The following is a 16,349-nucleotide window of genomic DNA, read 5'->3' as shown; positions in this document are numbered from 1 at the left end:
TTTACATTAATTTAACAATTACTGACAAGTCAGCCACAATTTTGAAGAATCCGGGTTTTTTTTAATAAATCTAAGCCATTTTATAATTTAAAAAAGATTCTCTTAATAAAAATCCTTTTTGAGTTTTTCAGAGTTTATATTCATAGATCCAGTCTGATCTATGATCATAAGGCATTTTTTTTTTTTTTTTTTTTTTTTTTTTTTTTTTTTGGTAAAAGAAATACATACTGACATCACATATAAGACCTTTATGATAACACCATTACGTGTGCTTCTGTTCTAAAAATATGTCACAAATGTTTATCGAAATGCATAAGAATTTATCATTGGAACACCGTGATAAGAACCATCGACTCTCAGTAGTTTTACATTCTTATAACCGGGCAGGAGGTAATAGGAAGTCTTATTCCACAGACAGGATGAAAGCGATATTTGTTGCTACATTTGTTCTGATGAGCTGCATGTTTGCAAGTATTAATCTTTTTTTATTCTATTTGCGTTAAGTTAAAAGAAATGACTGTTAAAAATATAGTTTCAGAAATGATGTAACTTGAAGATTATTTTAACAGTGCCAAAAAACTGTTTTTTCTAAGTTCCTGAATAAAATTTCAACTTCTGAAAGAGTGATCAACGATTTGGGCTCGACAAGAAATTTGTCCTGGATCTGTGCGGGAAGTGGTGTTTGAACGATACTTTAGAGATAAGAAAATTGTGTGTCTGTTTAAGCCGAGAGGGAATAACTGCTGTTTGTAGGAAGAGGAACAAAGGCGGACCCAGAACCGGCGTCCCCCCTCCTCCACACTCTTTATTTGTTTTACTTACAGAGACTCTAAATTAACATTACGTAAATGAATTATTTATAACCAATGACTTCATGTGTAATATGAGGATATTTGAAAAAGTATATACACTAGAACCCTACCCTCTCTCTGGCCACTTCGTGAAAAAATGAAGTGAAAAGAAGTGGCAGATTCGTGGGGCATATAAAAGGAAAACGGAATATTCCAAAAAAAAATTATTTCAAAGTATTGATTATTTTGATGAAATAAGAATTTCAGGCCTTCTGATACTAAATGTTTTACATGTATATCTGAGGAACGTAAAAATACACAGGATGAACCTACACCATCCAGTCAACTGAATTGTAACTGAAAGGTCTGAAAAGGTTACTGAATGGCAGAGCACTGCCGTTCAGTCACCTTTCAGTAGACTTTCATTCACCTTTCAGTTAATTGAATGGCAGAATTTCATCCGGTGATAAGATTAACCCCACGGTAAGGGTTGCTTAAGATTAGTTTTGAGGTAAAATATGTTCTTACTCTGGACAGGGCAGTGGCCTGGACTCCCAGTGATATTACGCCAGTCTTTAGAATTATTGAAATTTATATAGCAAAATACTGTATCCAAAGACTGACACCCATCCACCCCCCTCCCATGAAAACATTTTTTTTAGTTGTTTTCTTTTGCATGTCAAAATAATTCGGGAACAGCCCCCATCCCACCTCCTCAGTGAATCCACCACTGAGAAAGTTATGTTGACATACACGTAGACAAGAACAGTTTATGTTCTTTTCCAAAACTGTCGAACCCCATTCCTCAATTAGACAACAAAAAAATTTGTGCGATTAATAGAGGATATTCAATGTTTTGTAGTTGGATGTGAAATTTGACGAGTGGGACAGGATTGTTTGATATCTTCACGAGTGCCACGCACGTCTGAAAATATTAAAAATTTCTTTCCCTCGAGTGTGAAATAAATTCCGTATCCAACCATAAAATGTTGAGTTTTCTCTTTTCACTTTAAAAAATATAATTTGAATTCAATGGATAAATAACAGTATTTCACGTTAAAAATGTAATAAACTGCATTCTAAAATAATATCTCTAAACCATTTTGTTAATAAAATCCAGTGACACTTCCACTGTTTAACATAAAAAGATGATCAGATGGAATAATCTTTGAATGAATGTCTATAAAAATAATTATTGTTATTTCATGTATGTCGACGATTCTACTCACTTTTTAATTTTGCTCTAAAGACCCAAATAGGGTACTTTACTTTGCTCTCTCTCTCTCTCTCTCTCTATATATATATATATATATATATATACATATATATATATTTATTTGTGGATGGACATATTCTAAACAGCTATAATTGTAAAACTCTCAGTAGCGACAAAAAAAAAACTTTGTGTTTCTCAGTAATATAGAAACTTACATCGATTGCACAGGTCAGTGCAGTACACACACAGACACGTACACGTAAACTGCAATAAATCAACACGGACACGTGTCGTCCATTCCACGTAGATACCCGTGAAAAGTAAGCAGTCACTGACAGGTGTAACGAATACGAAGTTTATACCTCAGTGCTGTTATCGGAAATAGGAAAACTAATACGGCGTATGTCTATTTACGAGTCGTGTGCACCTTTAATCACAAAAGTGAATGTGGATGGGTAGCAGGCACAGTCTATTTTAGCCCTCTCCATAAATCTGTCAATATAAATCACAACATTTTCAATATAAATATAGATATGGATGAAGTATTCCAAGGTCTTTTCCAGGTGGATGTCGCCAAGACAGTGATTGTAGCTCCCAGTGTCACGGAGGCCAACATCCACACTGTTCTCACTACAGCTACCATCAAAGTTCATGCCATTGTTACGGTATAATTAATTAAACATTTAGTAGCATATTTTCATGTTAAACAAACTGACCAATATCTTCATAGGATAATAATTTCACTGATTAGAGTATTTGATTTGTGTCTGCTCTCCCTGGCTAAATGCAAGATTTACAGAGCAATCGTATTTCAAACACTTTCCTTTTAACTGTACAATAGATAGAATCTGCACTTGCATCACTAGCAAGACATGAAATTGTTTATTCATAATTACCCTCAAGGCTATTTCTGCCGATTTCAGGGAAAATAAGTGTTCCCCATCCAGTTGCGCATTCTTGATTACTTAGTTTTGCCATGGGAGAAACATCATCTACAACAGTTTACTGTATAGTCATAGATTATAATCAGTCATAGATTGGTTTTAGCCATAGAAACGGCTGTCAGGATACAAATACGTAGATATACATGTACAGCAAATGCTGCCAGTTTTGAGGAATAGTATTTAATGTGGTCATAAGAGGTATTTTCCTATTAACAAAGAAATATTTATCAAAATTCTCGTGTAACGCATAATATATCACCCTTGGACGTATCGAATTTAAGTGGGTATTTTTTTGTTGTTTTTTTTTTTAACTGACAACATGAGGTATTAGATTTTCTTTGAGTCTATCTATACTCCAATAATTTAAACAAATCATCACTTAAATATCTGATGCATTTTGTGTGAACATTATGGAAAAAATGATATATTGCTCGTCGATAAAAAACACCAAAACCGAAATACACACACAAACACACACATCAAAAAGCTTTTTGCTATTTAACACTTTACGTAAGAAATCCTGAAAATTTTGTCATTATGTTTATCTTAACTAATAATTCATTTTTTCAGAGAATTTTCACTTGTGTGAATTTTCGTCATGAATGTAAAATGTTCAAATGTAGGAAGAAAGATTTCAACTTTTAACACAAATGGCAGTGTTATTTATTTGAAGCTGAATTATTTATATCAATTAGTTAATTGTCATAAGGATATACGAGCTTTAAATTTCTTTAGGAATATGCCAAATTTATTATGAAATACGAAGTTCCTAGAATCACTGGGTAAAAAAGGCTTCTTTTTTTGGGAAACTACATGATCAAGGAGACAACATGGAAACTTGTTTGCGATTGATTTCCGTTGTGAATGCTAGGTTGATTTCCTAAGTTTTCATGGGACGGAAAGTTATGACTAAAATTTATTTAAGTTTCTCCTTTTCTTGTAGAAGTTTCATATGATTAGGAAATCTAAAGATATTCTCATTCTGCTATAGAATGCACTGAAGACAGCCATTGCCAATGCCAAGCAGGAGAAACAGGCAAGTGTTTGAAGGACACCCACCACCATCGATATTGCCAATGTCAGGGTATGTAAAAAGATTAGAACACTCAATCTATATAAGATGTACCCCCATTATTTTCTAAAATCATCAATATTCTGGCAGTTCAACATATTTTTAAAAGTATAAAAAAAAATATGATTTTGCATTTTACATGCATGTTACTTTCAGTCATATATCCCCATTTTTCTGTTGGAGGGTTGCAAAGTTAACCTGTACTCACATACTGTACTGTATCTGTACTGTATTTACGGCCTTTGTGCAGTGAGGTATCTTTTTCGTGCCAGCACTTTCGGACACGGGACCTCACTTTATACGGTCTTATCCGAAGAACTGGTATTCACATCCCACAGTGGGTTTTGAACCCACAACTCTTACCCCCTTAATCTGCGACTAATAGAGCATACGCCCGAACCACTGAGCCACGCTGCCGATGGGTGTGTTTGCAATCGATGTGATAACTACGAAAGAGCGTTTTTCATTGCTGAACATACAGACGTAACGTAAACTATGATTCATTGATTTGCTATCGCGACTTTGAGCAGTCAATTAAATGACCCATGCATATTAATATCATACGACGATATTTCAGCGAGTTTATATAAGACTTTCCAGCTGTTGTCCGCCCACCAAAGCCTCTGCTTACCGGGTATTTCAACTCCTCATTATTCTATTTTCGATTCCTGTGGATTACACGCCAAATGTATACGCCCCTCTGCTTGAAAAATTGTCTTTTTCTTCTCGTCGATAATAATCAGGCAAATTCTTTCTTTGAATATTGTTATAAACACATGCTCCTCTACAAAATTTTGAAAATCACCCCCCCCCCCCCGGACATGGTTTTGACTCCAAAAACGTTGAAAAAGCAATACATAACACCTTTGAAGGTTTACTTATAGAAAGGATGACTGCACTTAAGGACATGCGAAAATTGCAACAAAATAAACTTTCAAAGCAAGCATTTTTCTTTTGATTGCAGGAATGGTCAACATCTAATCTACAACTTTAGTAATTACATTAAATAAAAGTACGTATTTATGAAGTACAAAGCTGTTTTCAAAGGCGGGGGTTATGACAATTTCTTGAATCTTCGTGCGATAATTAGGACGCCAACTTGACTTTAAACATAGTCAGTGCATGTTTTTCTATTGTTCTCCGTTGACAGTAGTTGTATATTTGCATTATAATGTTGTGTTGTGCACTCATGGTTTAAAAGAGAAAAATTACTGCTTCTTCTTATATTCGCTCTCTTTGTTGCAACCAAGGGCTGTGGCATGGCATATTGAATGTAATAATTCACCACGCGATTTCTTACCTCAGGTATAACTCTGTGAATACTAAATTCCGTCAAGTGTAAGCTTTAAAGGTAGCATGTTTTGTGCTAACTAGAACACTGTGCTCGAACACGTTGAATTGTCAAGCATCGATTCAAGCTAATTTTTACCTACATGGACGTGCTCATATTGTTAATTTAGTTTTGAAACCTTTGTAAATAGTGTACTTGTGCCATACAGAATAAAGGGGGAGATGGGAAACAGTAATCTCCTATTTTTATACGTCACTGTTATTTATCTAGTCTAATTTTAGAGCCACTCTTACAATGTTAGTTCCACCTCTCATGCATACCTAATGTTTAATCAAGGGCAGGTAAATGTAAATTCTTTATATAAGAAAAACAGTAAGGACAAAAAAAAACATAGAATTATTTTATTGTGTTACAGTCTAAAATCATTTTTACATTTAAATTTGGTGCCAAATTGACAGAATTCTTTAGTAAATGTACAAAAGTGAAATAAGGTTAATATATAAAAGCAACAGAAGCGACGAAAAAACCGCATTAAATGCAGCTATCCTTGAAAGACTTAACAAAATAGTGGTCCAGTATTCTAGCCTCTGGCTGAGGTTAATTTAGTCAGTCAATGAAATAATTATACCTTTGAAAATCATTTTCTTTTCTCATTGACATTTAACGCAAATTATGTCTATGGTTATAATTACTTGCAACACTTAGTACCTTCTTCAAAATTTGTGATATTCATGACCCAAACCACAACTATATGCTCCAATGCGGGGATTGGTTGGTCGCATGTTCAAAAAATATTACACATTTGAAAATCCTCTTCATGTACTTATGGCAAATCAGAAGGCAAATTTTGACATGAACGTAAGAAACAACTAGCCCTCTACAAAAATTAAAATTCATGTCCTCCAGGTTCCAAAGTCAATCTAGAATAATAAAAATTATTTCTGTAATGATGGAATCAAACTGAACAATAGCTTTAGAAACTCGATACTCAAGTGAACGTCTTAAGGCCTATGAGGCTTGTTATAAATTTGTTCCCTTATTATGAATTTGATATTCTTGTTGTGTGGGACTAAGCAAGCAAAATTGAACGCAGTAGTAAATTTACGTAGTTTAGTATCGATACAGGTCAAAATTGCACATTTTTTTTCATTTTCTGGTATATTGAAGAGTTGTTATTGTGCATGATGTCACAGTAACATTTCCCGCATACTTTGGGCCCCATAATCTTTATGTAGTCTTAACAGTGCTGCTAGAAATGTGCTCTCTTGAAAGGGTATGCTCTGCTTTGCTGTGTCATTGTTATTAAATTGCCATTCTAAATGTATGTATCCTTTAGAGGATTGTAGTATGTTCTGGTGATTGTTAAGGTCCTTAGACATCTAGTTTGACTTTTATTTATTTCATTTTTCTTCTCCTTTTTTCTTTCATATTTCTTCGATATCATAGCATAGATTTTATTTTTTTTTTCAGCTCCCAGGTGTTTAGTAAACAGTGATTGTCAATGTCATGAAAACGGAAAACATCCCTACTGCTCAGGACACTATCATGTTTGTCATTGCTACGGTAGTATAAATATAAACTTATTATTGTAGTGTTAACCGCATGAGGTAAAAAAAAGTCCTCAACACTCTCTATATTAGTAAGTCTTATGGATAAATCATAAGCACTTGTATGGTAATTGTTGATAAGATTGTTTTCATGGCTTCAGTCGATTCAAACATCAAACTTATTGCAAGAAAAATTGTCTTGTAAAAATAAACTTCAATGCTCATAAAATATATGTTTTAAAAATTCTTACAAACTTAAAAGAGTGGAAAGCGGAAAGCTGTGGAATTATCAATTTTCTATATGAATTAACAGAGAAAAAATGTCAAGACTTTTTCATTGAAGTTAATTTTTAGATTTTGTTGAACTTTTCAATAGACAGCAGAGAGTTTATTAATGACACTTCAGCTCATTTTGGAGTATATGTTGTTTTTTTTTTTGTTGTTTTGTTTTGTAGTATTTTTTTTTATTGAAATTAAGTATCAGAATATTAATATAGGTCAAATTTACCTTTAAACACCGAATACATTATTTATTTATTTATTTATTTATTTATTTATTTATTTATTGCATTTAGTATTAGTGTTCAGACTACGCTTAGGCGTTTCCCATTATTATTTTTTTTTTTTATAAATGATGTATAATACTAAGAATGGTATTCTAAACATTAATTTGGTACAAAAATCCTATCCAATTTTTTATTTGATGAGAATTTGAGGAAAATTACACCAGACAGAGGATGAAACTCAGCCGTTTACCTAACTGAAAAGTGACTGAAAGTCTACTGAAAAGTGACTGAATGACAGAGCTCTGCTGTTCGTTGACCTTTCCAGACCATTCAGTCACCATTCATTTGAATGAATGGTGCAGGTTCATACCGTGGGACTGTGCATTTGTTGTTATTAAATCAACTAGTGTCGATATTTGTAAAGCAATACATGTACCATCACTCCTTGAAATATTCTACTTTTAATTGTCTACTTTCTTTTTTCAACCATATTTATAAGCTATGGTATCCTTATTTTGACCCAGACTGCACCAGAGACATCCACTGCCAATGCAAAGCAGGAGAAACAGGAGAGTGTGTGAGGGACCGTAGTGACCATCATCTATACTGCCATTGTCAGGGTATGTAAACTGTAGGAAGAAAAATACAGGACACTCTAGTTTACATAATTGCGATTATATTTTTTAGAATATTAATTACAAGAACTATCTTGTGGATTTTGGTTTTTTTTAATATTTTAAAAACGAGGCAAGCTATTGACAAACAAGTTAATGAAACAAGGATATCAACAGTCTCATTTCGCAAATTTTATGATCGAACACGGTGATCTGATCAGCAAATACTACCTATTATCAAATCAAATGCTGACTGACGTTTTTCATAATAATCGTTAGGCCTTTATTTACACACTGCATTTTTTTTCCGATTATGATAAGGAGCACACGGCGGGTGTGACCGGTCGGCAGGGGATGCTCACGCCTCCTTGGCATCTGATCCCACCTCTGATGTTTTTGGAGGTCCGTGTTTGCTCTGCTCCCGATCTGTATTGCTTAATTGGACTTTGAGCTTGAATACTGTTCGTTATCATCATATTCCATTGACTAAAATGAATTTAGGACAGGCTTTGAAAATGTGACGCTTTAAATTGAATTTTAAATATGATAATATCTTAATTTGAAGATAAGTAAAAACAGTGCTTCTTTTGAATTTTTATGCTTGTAACTAGTGTCCTTAAAAATCTTTTTCCCCTGCTTTCACTGAAATGTGGGATATCAATTATGGTCTGACTATCCAACCGACTTTTTATCTGTCATTCTGTCTGAGTAACACTCGTTTCCAGTCAATATCTTGAAAATCCATTACGTTTTTGCTTTGAAATTATTTATATCACAACTCTTTAACCTAAAAAAATCATATACGGTGTATTACAAATAACAGTTTTCAGATTTTCTTTCATCGTTTTTCAATAAAATTTAACATCACAAAATTCATTCCCCTTGGACTAAAAGAGACCACTTTTGATTTTGAGGTGATTCTGAGGTGAGAAGTTCAAAGATGAAGGTCAGAATATCATACACTCAGTCTGTATATGGCTTTCATTTGCAGACTATATTTTGAAAGCCTTTGAGATTTTGCAAGGAAAATAAAATTCTATATTACAATTTCCTAAACAGACCCCTATTCATATTGAGGTCAAAAATTTATATATTGCAAAAAATGTTTTTTTCCCTTGTGATATCTTTAGTTCTATTTGTGTTTTTCCAGTGAAGTCATAATTCCTAGTTACTTTTACCACGCCTGTGTTGATTTTTAGGTCAAATATCAAGATCAGAAATTCATACAATGTAAAAAAAATGATTTCCGGAAAAAACATGTAACTTCAGATTTCCCTTAGCGTTTTCTATAAAATTTTATATCAGAACTTCCAGTGACTTAAAGGAGTTATGTTTTTAGATCAATTGGTCAAGAGAAAAAATTAATATCTTGTATAAAATATTTCCTGGTCATAAAGCTAGTTTTCCTAGATGTTTTTTGATGCATTTTACATCGTTGGTTCATATGACGTAAAAAAGACACCTATTGATTATGCAATCAAGAGGTTAAAGACTAGGATCAGAAAATTATATGCCTTTATATTTTCAGATTGAAACATCAAGTTAATCATGATTTTGTTGTTGACTCACCTTTATTGTCTTTTCCCACTAGTAGTCATATATATATATATATATATATATATATATATATATATATATATATATATATATATATATATATATATATATATATATATATATATATATATATATATATATATATATATATATATATGTAATGTATTTTTGTTTTTCTTTCTTTCTTCCTTTTTATTTTTTGTTTTTGGTAAGAAACACTAGAATATCTTCAAAATTGTTCATAAATTTATTCTATGAACAGAACTGTACAACAAAGCAATAGATTTTTTGCGAAAATCATGACATTTTTACTTAAAAATATACTTTTATTGGTTATTTAACGGTATATTGAACATAAAATTAAACTCAACTTTAATTTTACACAACTTTGTTTTTAACTTGTAAAGAGTATCACTTCTCCGTATATAGCAGCTGATCCCGACTCTAATATTTTCAGGTTCTTTTTTTGTTCTGCCCACATTTTGTATTGTTTCAGGGACTTTTGAGCTTGATTTCTTTTCGTTATCTCCATATTTCATTATTATAGCTACCACTTCAACCACGACCATTACCACTCAACCACTGGTGCAATTAAAATGTAGCAATCACAAAATCAGTGTCATCGAATCCATCGCAGAAAATGTTCATGTGGAGGACAGCAGAGCGTCGCTGTGTCCCATTAATAAGAAACACCAATCGTCTGAGGCCTACGTCATCCACAAATGTAACTCTACAGAGAGGAGCTCCTGGATGCGGGGTTTGTCGGTATGTATTGCATGGATGAGTGATCTGGTACATTTATTTATTGAGTTTCATAATGATAATTAGTTTACAGTATTTTTGACAATGCTGGATTCAAGTTCGGCGAAAACAAGCATTCTGAGAGTAATGTATTAACAATACTAGTCCCATACCGGCAAGTGTAATCTGGCTCCCGTTAAAAATTGAAAATGTCATAAATCCGTCAAAAATCAATGAAGCGGAACGAAATTAAAACTTGATCTATAACTAATCAAGGTAATGTCACATTTCAAAAATCAGCTAAATATCTGCAAGCATTTAGAAGAAAATTGCGGAAAACCCTTAAAAATTGAAGAGGTCGTAATTCCGTCAAAAATCAATGAAGCGGAACGAAATGCAAACTTGATCTGTAACTCATCAAGATACACTCACATATCAAAAACTCAGCTCAATATCTGCAAGCGTTTAGGAAAAAAGTGCGGAAAACCAAGTGGGACAGGCTGACAGACAGACAGAGGGACAGCTAGACAGACGGACGGACAGACGCAGAGGAAACCCATAGTCTTCTCCGGTTTCACCGGTAGGGGACTAATTATCTTTTCAAGAAAATTACCATATATCGACGCGTATGTCAAAATGCTTGCAATACACAAGCATGTTGCTAGCAAATTATTGAAAGTACTTAAATATCGAAAATAAGTGAAATTTGATGTACGACCGCGCATTTGCGTGCCGGGAAAAACGTGTTTATTTTATTTCTTTGATTCTGAAACAGTGTAACATCATTCTTGTTGTGATCGGCTTTGGGGAATCACTGTTGATTCCATATAAGGCATCATTACGCACGCACATACATATAACTCGACGGACTACTTTGCTGACAGCTTTGTTTAAAATTGTCGTACTATATTATGTGCAAAGGAGCTTTTTCTTAATCCATTTAATCGGTTATACGGTTACTTGGTAGATAAAATTTTGCTTTTTCCTATGTGTGCAAAAATTTCATTCGCACCGGTTACACCTTTTCCTTCCAGAGAAAAGTTTATTAGTTCATTAGTGTGTCAAGTTAAACTATCTCTTACTTTAACTTTTCAAATTTCGTTTCAATATTATTGACTTTTCTGTATAGTCTGTGTCAATACTTACAACTCAAGTTTAACTTATTAATACAGTAAAACACGGTTATAATGAATGCATGCTTAAAGCGAAGTGATTTCCTTCCCCCGTGGTTTTAAAACCTATTGAAAAGTACACGGATATAACGAATTACATTCATAACGAATCAAAATTGTTTTTCCCTGGCACTTCGCTATAAACGTGTTTTACTGTATTACACTTCTCATATACTTGGTTAGTTTCCTTATATGCCTAGAGCTGACTTGTTCGCCAAGCTGTATTGTTATTAGACTTAATATTCTTTTCAAAACTTTTCCGTACGATTTTAAATTTTTTAAAAGAATCAACAATTCTTTAACTAGTATGATGAATTCATGTACTTTAATACCATGCCAAGTATTTTTCCCGTCGAAATAAACTCAATCCATCCAATCATATACCTAGGCCTAAAACTTTTCTTGAGTTAAAGCTTTTAGATAAAAATGGCAAGCCTTTCACCCTTTGTATTTAAAGGTTACCTAAGTCATTCAGGTGAGGTATTGCTATTTGATTTTGTCCGTCATCGTGCGATATGAGATGTGCGTCGTCCGTTATCATTTGAATATTTTCAGTTTCTTTTCTTTAACTGCAAAACCAATCACAACAAATTTTGGCATGTAGCATTTATGATCGAGTGAAGGTGAACAAAAACTGTGAATTTCATGGTCCCTGCACCCTTGGGGCGTGAGGGGTATGATAAGCAAGGGTGCCTCTCACAAATGATTTGGTCCCAGAGTCAGGGGTCCTGGTGTCAGCGCGGGTCTATATTGATAATATTGTGAAAATGCATCAATTCCTTGAAAATCTTCTTCTCTGCTCTCAGGATTCTGCAGTTCAACCATGTACATAGTTCTGATAAGCAACTCTTCCAAAACTGTGAATTTCGTGACCCTGTGTCAAGGATTCTGGTGTTAAGGCGGGGCTTTATTTCTGAGAAAATCTGCTGCTTTGCTCATGGGCATCAAGGATGCAAAGGGTATTTAACCACATTTTGAAATTCTGGACCACTCGGTCAAGTGTTCTGGTGCTGGGCAGAAATCTATAAATTTGTTTTCTACTGAGAGAAGTTATTTTCTTTTTCTATTCACCTATGACAAATTAATCACGTAGAATCAAGTAGAAAATGTAATAAAAAAGTCAATTGAGTAAGAGATTAATCGTCAACTTCCCTTACTTATATATGCAGCAATATACCCTTAAGCTTATCATGCAAATGGGGTTTATATCTCTCAGTTGATTCGATACGCAAAAGCATGCTCTACGTATGAACAACTTCTTAAACGAGGATAGTTATTGACGAACAAGTCAATGAAACAAGAATATCAACAGTCTCGTTTCACGTCATCATTTCGTAAGTTCTATGGTCGATTACAATGACCTTGTCAGCAAAAACAATTCATGATTAAGCCATATGCTGACTGATGTTTTTCATACTAATTGTTAGGCCATTATTTACACACTGAATTGTCGACGGATTTTTTCTCCGTTTTTCCCGATCATGATAAGGAGCACACCGCTGGTGTGACCGGTCGGCAGGGATACTCACTCCTTCATGGTATATGATCCCACCTTTGATATTTTTGGAGGTCCGTGTTTGCTCTGCTCCCGATTTGTATTGTTTCAATGGACTTTGAGCTTGAATACTGTGCGTTATCTCCATATTTCATACAAGAATTTTTTTAAAAATAATATATAAAAAGCACTTTCATATTTTAAGGATGAATGAGATTTGTGAATAAAAATGATACAAAGTTTCGATTACATGGTGATAGTGACATATAGGGGCAAATACAGGCAAACAAATATATATCTATTTTAAGATTTTTTTCTACGAAGTACTAAGACTTATTAATTTGTTGATCCCTGATCATTCTATTTCTCTTGCTTTTGGACGACATGTTTTCATCTTTCAGTTTATATATTTATATTTGTTTTATTTTATACTTCTATGGATAATATACAGCCTCTTGTTTATTCTCGCAACGATACAGGAGGGAAATATGACATTAATCATCGAAGATGAACTTAAGTAAAGTGAAGTGCGAATGTGTTTCAACATCCTAATAATTAATCTACATGTATATCAAATTAAACCGACAAACGTCTCATTGTTTTAGCTGCAAATATTCCTCATTTTAGTTCAAGCAATATAAAAGTTGGGGAAGCCAACCGAATTTTACACAAAGTTGATTTTTGTGAAAAACAATTCATTTTCTCATAGCACTGTTATTTGTCCTGAGATTTCTATTTGTAAAAACAAAACTTAAAAATTAAAGTTAAATACAGAAATTATCGGACAAAACGAAGGCTTTTTATTGCCTCAATAATGTTAAAACGTGATTTACATCCTATATCTTACGCTTCTTTTGACCTCGTATTCAAAATGATTCTGAAAATGCAGAAATGATCGGACAAAACGAAAGCTTTTTATTGCCTCAAAAATGTTAAAACGTGTTTTACATCCTATATCTTACGCTTCTTTTGACCTCGTATTCAAAATGATTCTGAAAATGCATGGGATTCACACGGAAAAAGAATTTTAAATGTTTGTTATTTAAGTACATGTATGTACATTAAAGTAAAAATATTTGTTGGCAATCAAATTTCGTTTATTTCGATGATAAGAATTATTCACAAAATTAAATCCCAAAATTCAAATTTTTATGTGGTTTTTAATGAAATCAAGTTCATAAAAATTAATGTTAGATCACAAAAGAACGGTATTATAAAGCCATGAAAGTTTGCTTCTACCGTAACTTTATTATAAATTGGTCCTTGAGATCCCATGCTTTTAATTTTCTTTTGATTAACAGCAAACACTCACATTGTTATACTGTGTTGTTACATGTAACGCTTGTATCTGAAAACTATACAAAAAATAATGTTAAATGATATACATCTTTCAGGAATTATAGTTTGAGTTCATTTCCAATATATATGTTTGTTTCGGGAAAAGTAAATTTCTCGCTTTTAAGGTATTTGTTAAAAGAGTTTACTTGCTGATAGAAAAATTCTCTTAGTCTTTCTGTAATATCTGGATATAGTTCACTTAGATGTCCTTTTATTTGATCGTAGTTATGCATAACACAGGAGGCTACACGATGTAAATATCTTACATGTATATTAAAAAGTGCTTGGTCATCATGAAACTGTATGAAACCCCATGTATATTACTTTTATAGGTTTATAGGCTTTTTAGTACCCACTTATCCATACATGTATTTATATCACAATTTGAAAAAAAAAAAAGTGATGATGCAATTTAATTTTACAGGTACACTCTTCATGTAAATCAATTTTACCATACACACCTATTTCCACGTTCTTTGACAAAAGCACAAATATGGCGGGATTTTTCATCGACTGTACAGAAACGGGGACAGAATTCAAAATAAAGGTACATACACTGTAGTATCTTTAATTATGATTGATTGAATGAGCTTCGTGTAACCTAAAGTATTCACAATTATATCTAATTAAAATATATTGCATCCTAACAAAGTGCAATTTTAACTTATAGCTTACCACGTTAAATCAAAGTTTCAATTTTTTTTTTCTTTTATTTTAGAAAATAAAAATGTCAACATTTTTGCTACAAAAAAATCCCCAGCTTTATCAAACCAATACTTGACGATTCCATTATGTATTATAGATTGCGGCCCAGACGTGTACTGATGCTCCAATGATCTTGATATTAGATGAGACGACTACTCCTCGTGTATCAGATTTCTATACAATAAACCAACATCTGTAGCAATATTGAATTTACGTTGTTTGTGAACCCTCACTCGTGCGTTGAGTTGATTTGTCTGTCCAATATAAATATTCGCCCTGCTTGGGCATGTTGCACAGTAAATCAAATTAGAAGATTTACAATTCATACTAATATTTGGTTTTAAAACTTCCCCTCTTTTAAGTGTACTCTGTTCGCTTCCTGAATGAATTCACACGTTCCAGATCGGGGGTCACCACACTTTTTGACGATTCTCTGGTTGCTGGAGGAAAATTTTGCTTTGGTTAATATCCTCCTCATGCTTGGTGCTCATCTTCTGCTGTTAATAATTGTCCAGAAGATTTTTCATGTTTTCAGATGATTCTAATATTGGAAAAAATCGTTTCGCTGAATTAAGAATATTGTGGTTACGTGGATTATGAATTACCTATCACAAATGAGATGTTCTCTTCGTCGTTTTCCTCTGGATGACGAATTTTTTATAATTGGGTTATAGGTATGTCTTTTGCCCGGTTGATTCCGTCTTCATTTAGGTTCATTGGGTAGTTTTGTCGTCTCAGGTGTTGTTTTAATTTTTGAAAGTCTTTTCAAGCGTAGAGAAAGATCGGTCACAATGCTACAAATACGTCTCGCCACATCACATGGAATGTTCCTTTTTGTATTACTCAGCTGGATTCTATTTGTATATTCATATGAAGTAGAATTTATTCAAAAACTTCTACATGAGAAGAAGACAACACGTTCTATGGCCTTCGAGTCGACATTTAAATATATCGATGACATATTATCAATTAATAATAGTTCCCTCCATTCAATTGTTGACTCGACATACATGTATCCCAGTGAACTAAAAATAAAAGATACCACAGAGTTTTGTATTTGGATATTTTACTAAAAAAGAAATTAATGGTAACCTTACAACAAAACTTTATGATAAATATGATGACTTTAACTTTTCTATCGTCCACTTCTCTTATTTTTGTAGCAAATATACCCTTATCACCTGCATATGGAGTTTATGTCTCCCAGTTGATTCGATACGCAAGAGCATGCTCTACGTTCGAACAGTTTCTAAAACGAAGTAAGCTATTGACAAACAAGTTGATGAAACAAGGATATTAACAGTTCCGTTTTAAATCATTATGTTGCAAGTTCTATGGTCGATAAAATGGCCTCGTCAAC

General features: G+C 33.2%; 1 protein-coding gene across 1 annotated transcript; it reads left to right on the top strand.

Annotated features, from left to right (window-relative positions):
• Nucleotides 1-389: 389 nt before the first annotated feature.
• On the top strand, nt 390-15,191 carry LOC133192600 (uncharacterized). Its single transcript, XM_061328591.1, has 8 exons — nt 390-471; nt 2,571-2,672; nt 3,943-4,035; nt 6,785-6,877; nt 7,892-7,987; nt 10,086-10,303; nt 14,709-14,831; nt 15,087-15,191. Exons 1-8 carry the CDS (start codon nt 420-422, stop codon nt 15,186-15,188), a joined length of 879 nt encoding a protein of 292 aa, XP_061184575.1. The 5' UTR covers nt 390-419; the 3' UTR covers nt 15,189-15,191.
• The last annotated feature ends 1,158 nt before the right edge of the window (nt 15,192-16,349 follow it).

Source organism: Saccostrea echinata, unplaced genomic scaffold (assembly GCF_033153115.1).
Source record: "Saccostrea echinata isolate AGI-Se365-2 ecotype Australia unplaced genomic scaffold, CSIRO_AGI_Sech_v1 ptg000025l, whole genome shotgun sequence".
NCBI lineage: Eukaryota > Metazoa > Mollusca > Bivalvia > Ostreida > Ostreidae > Saccostrea > Saccostrea echinata.
Note: the sequence above shows the minus strand (reverse complement) of the source record. Positions and strands in the feature narration are given on the sequence as shown.

Excerpts from the sequence above, each read along its gene's own strand:
- LOC133192600 (XM_061328591.1), top strand. The coding sequence starts at position 420 with ATGAAAGCGATATTTGTTGCTACATTTGTTCTGATGAGCTGCATGTTT. Across the intron at positions 472-2,570 it reads GATGAGCTGCATGTTTGCAA|GTGGATGTCGCCAAGACAGT; the intron begins GTATTAATCTTT and ends GGTCTTTTCCAG. Across the intron at positions 14,832-15,086 it reads GGACAGAATTCAAAATAAAG|ATTGCGGCCCAGACGTGTAC; the intron begins GTACATACACTG and ends TATGTATTATAG.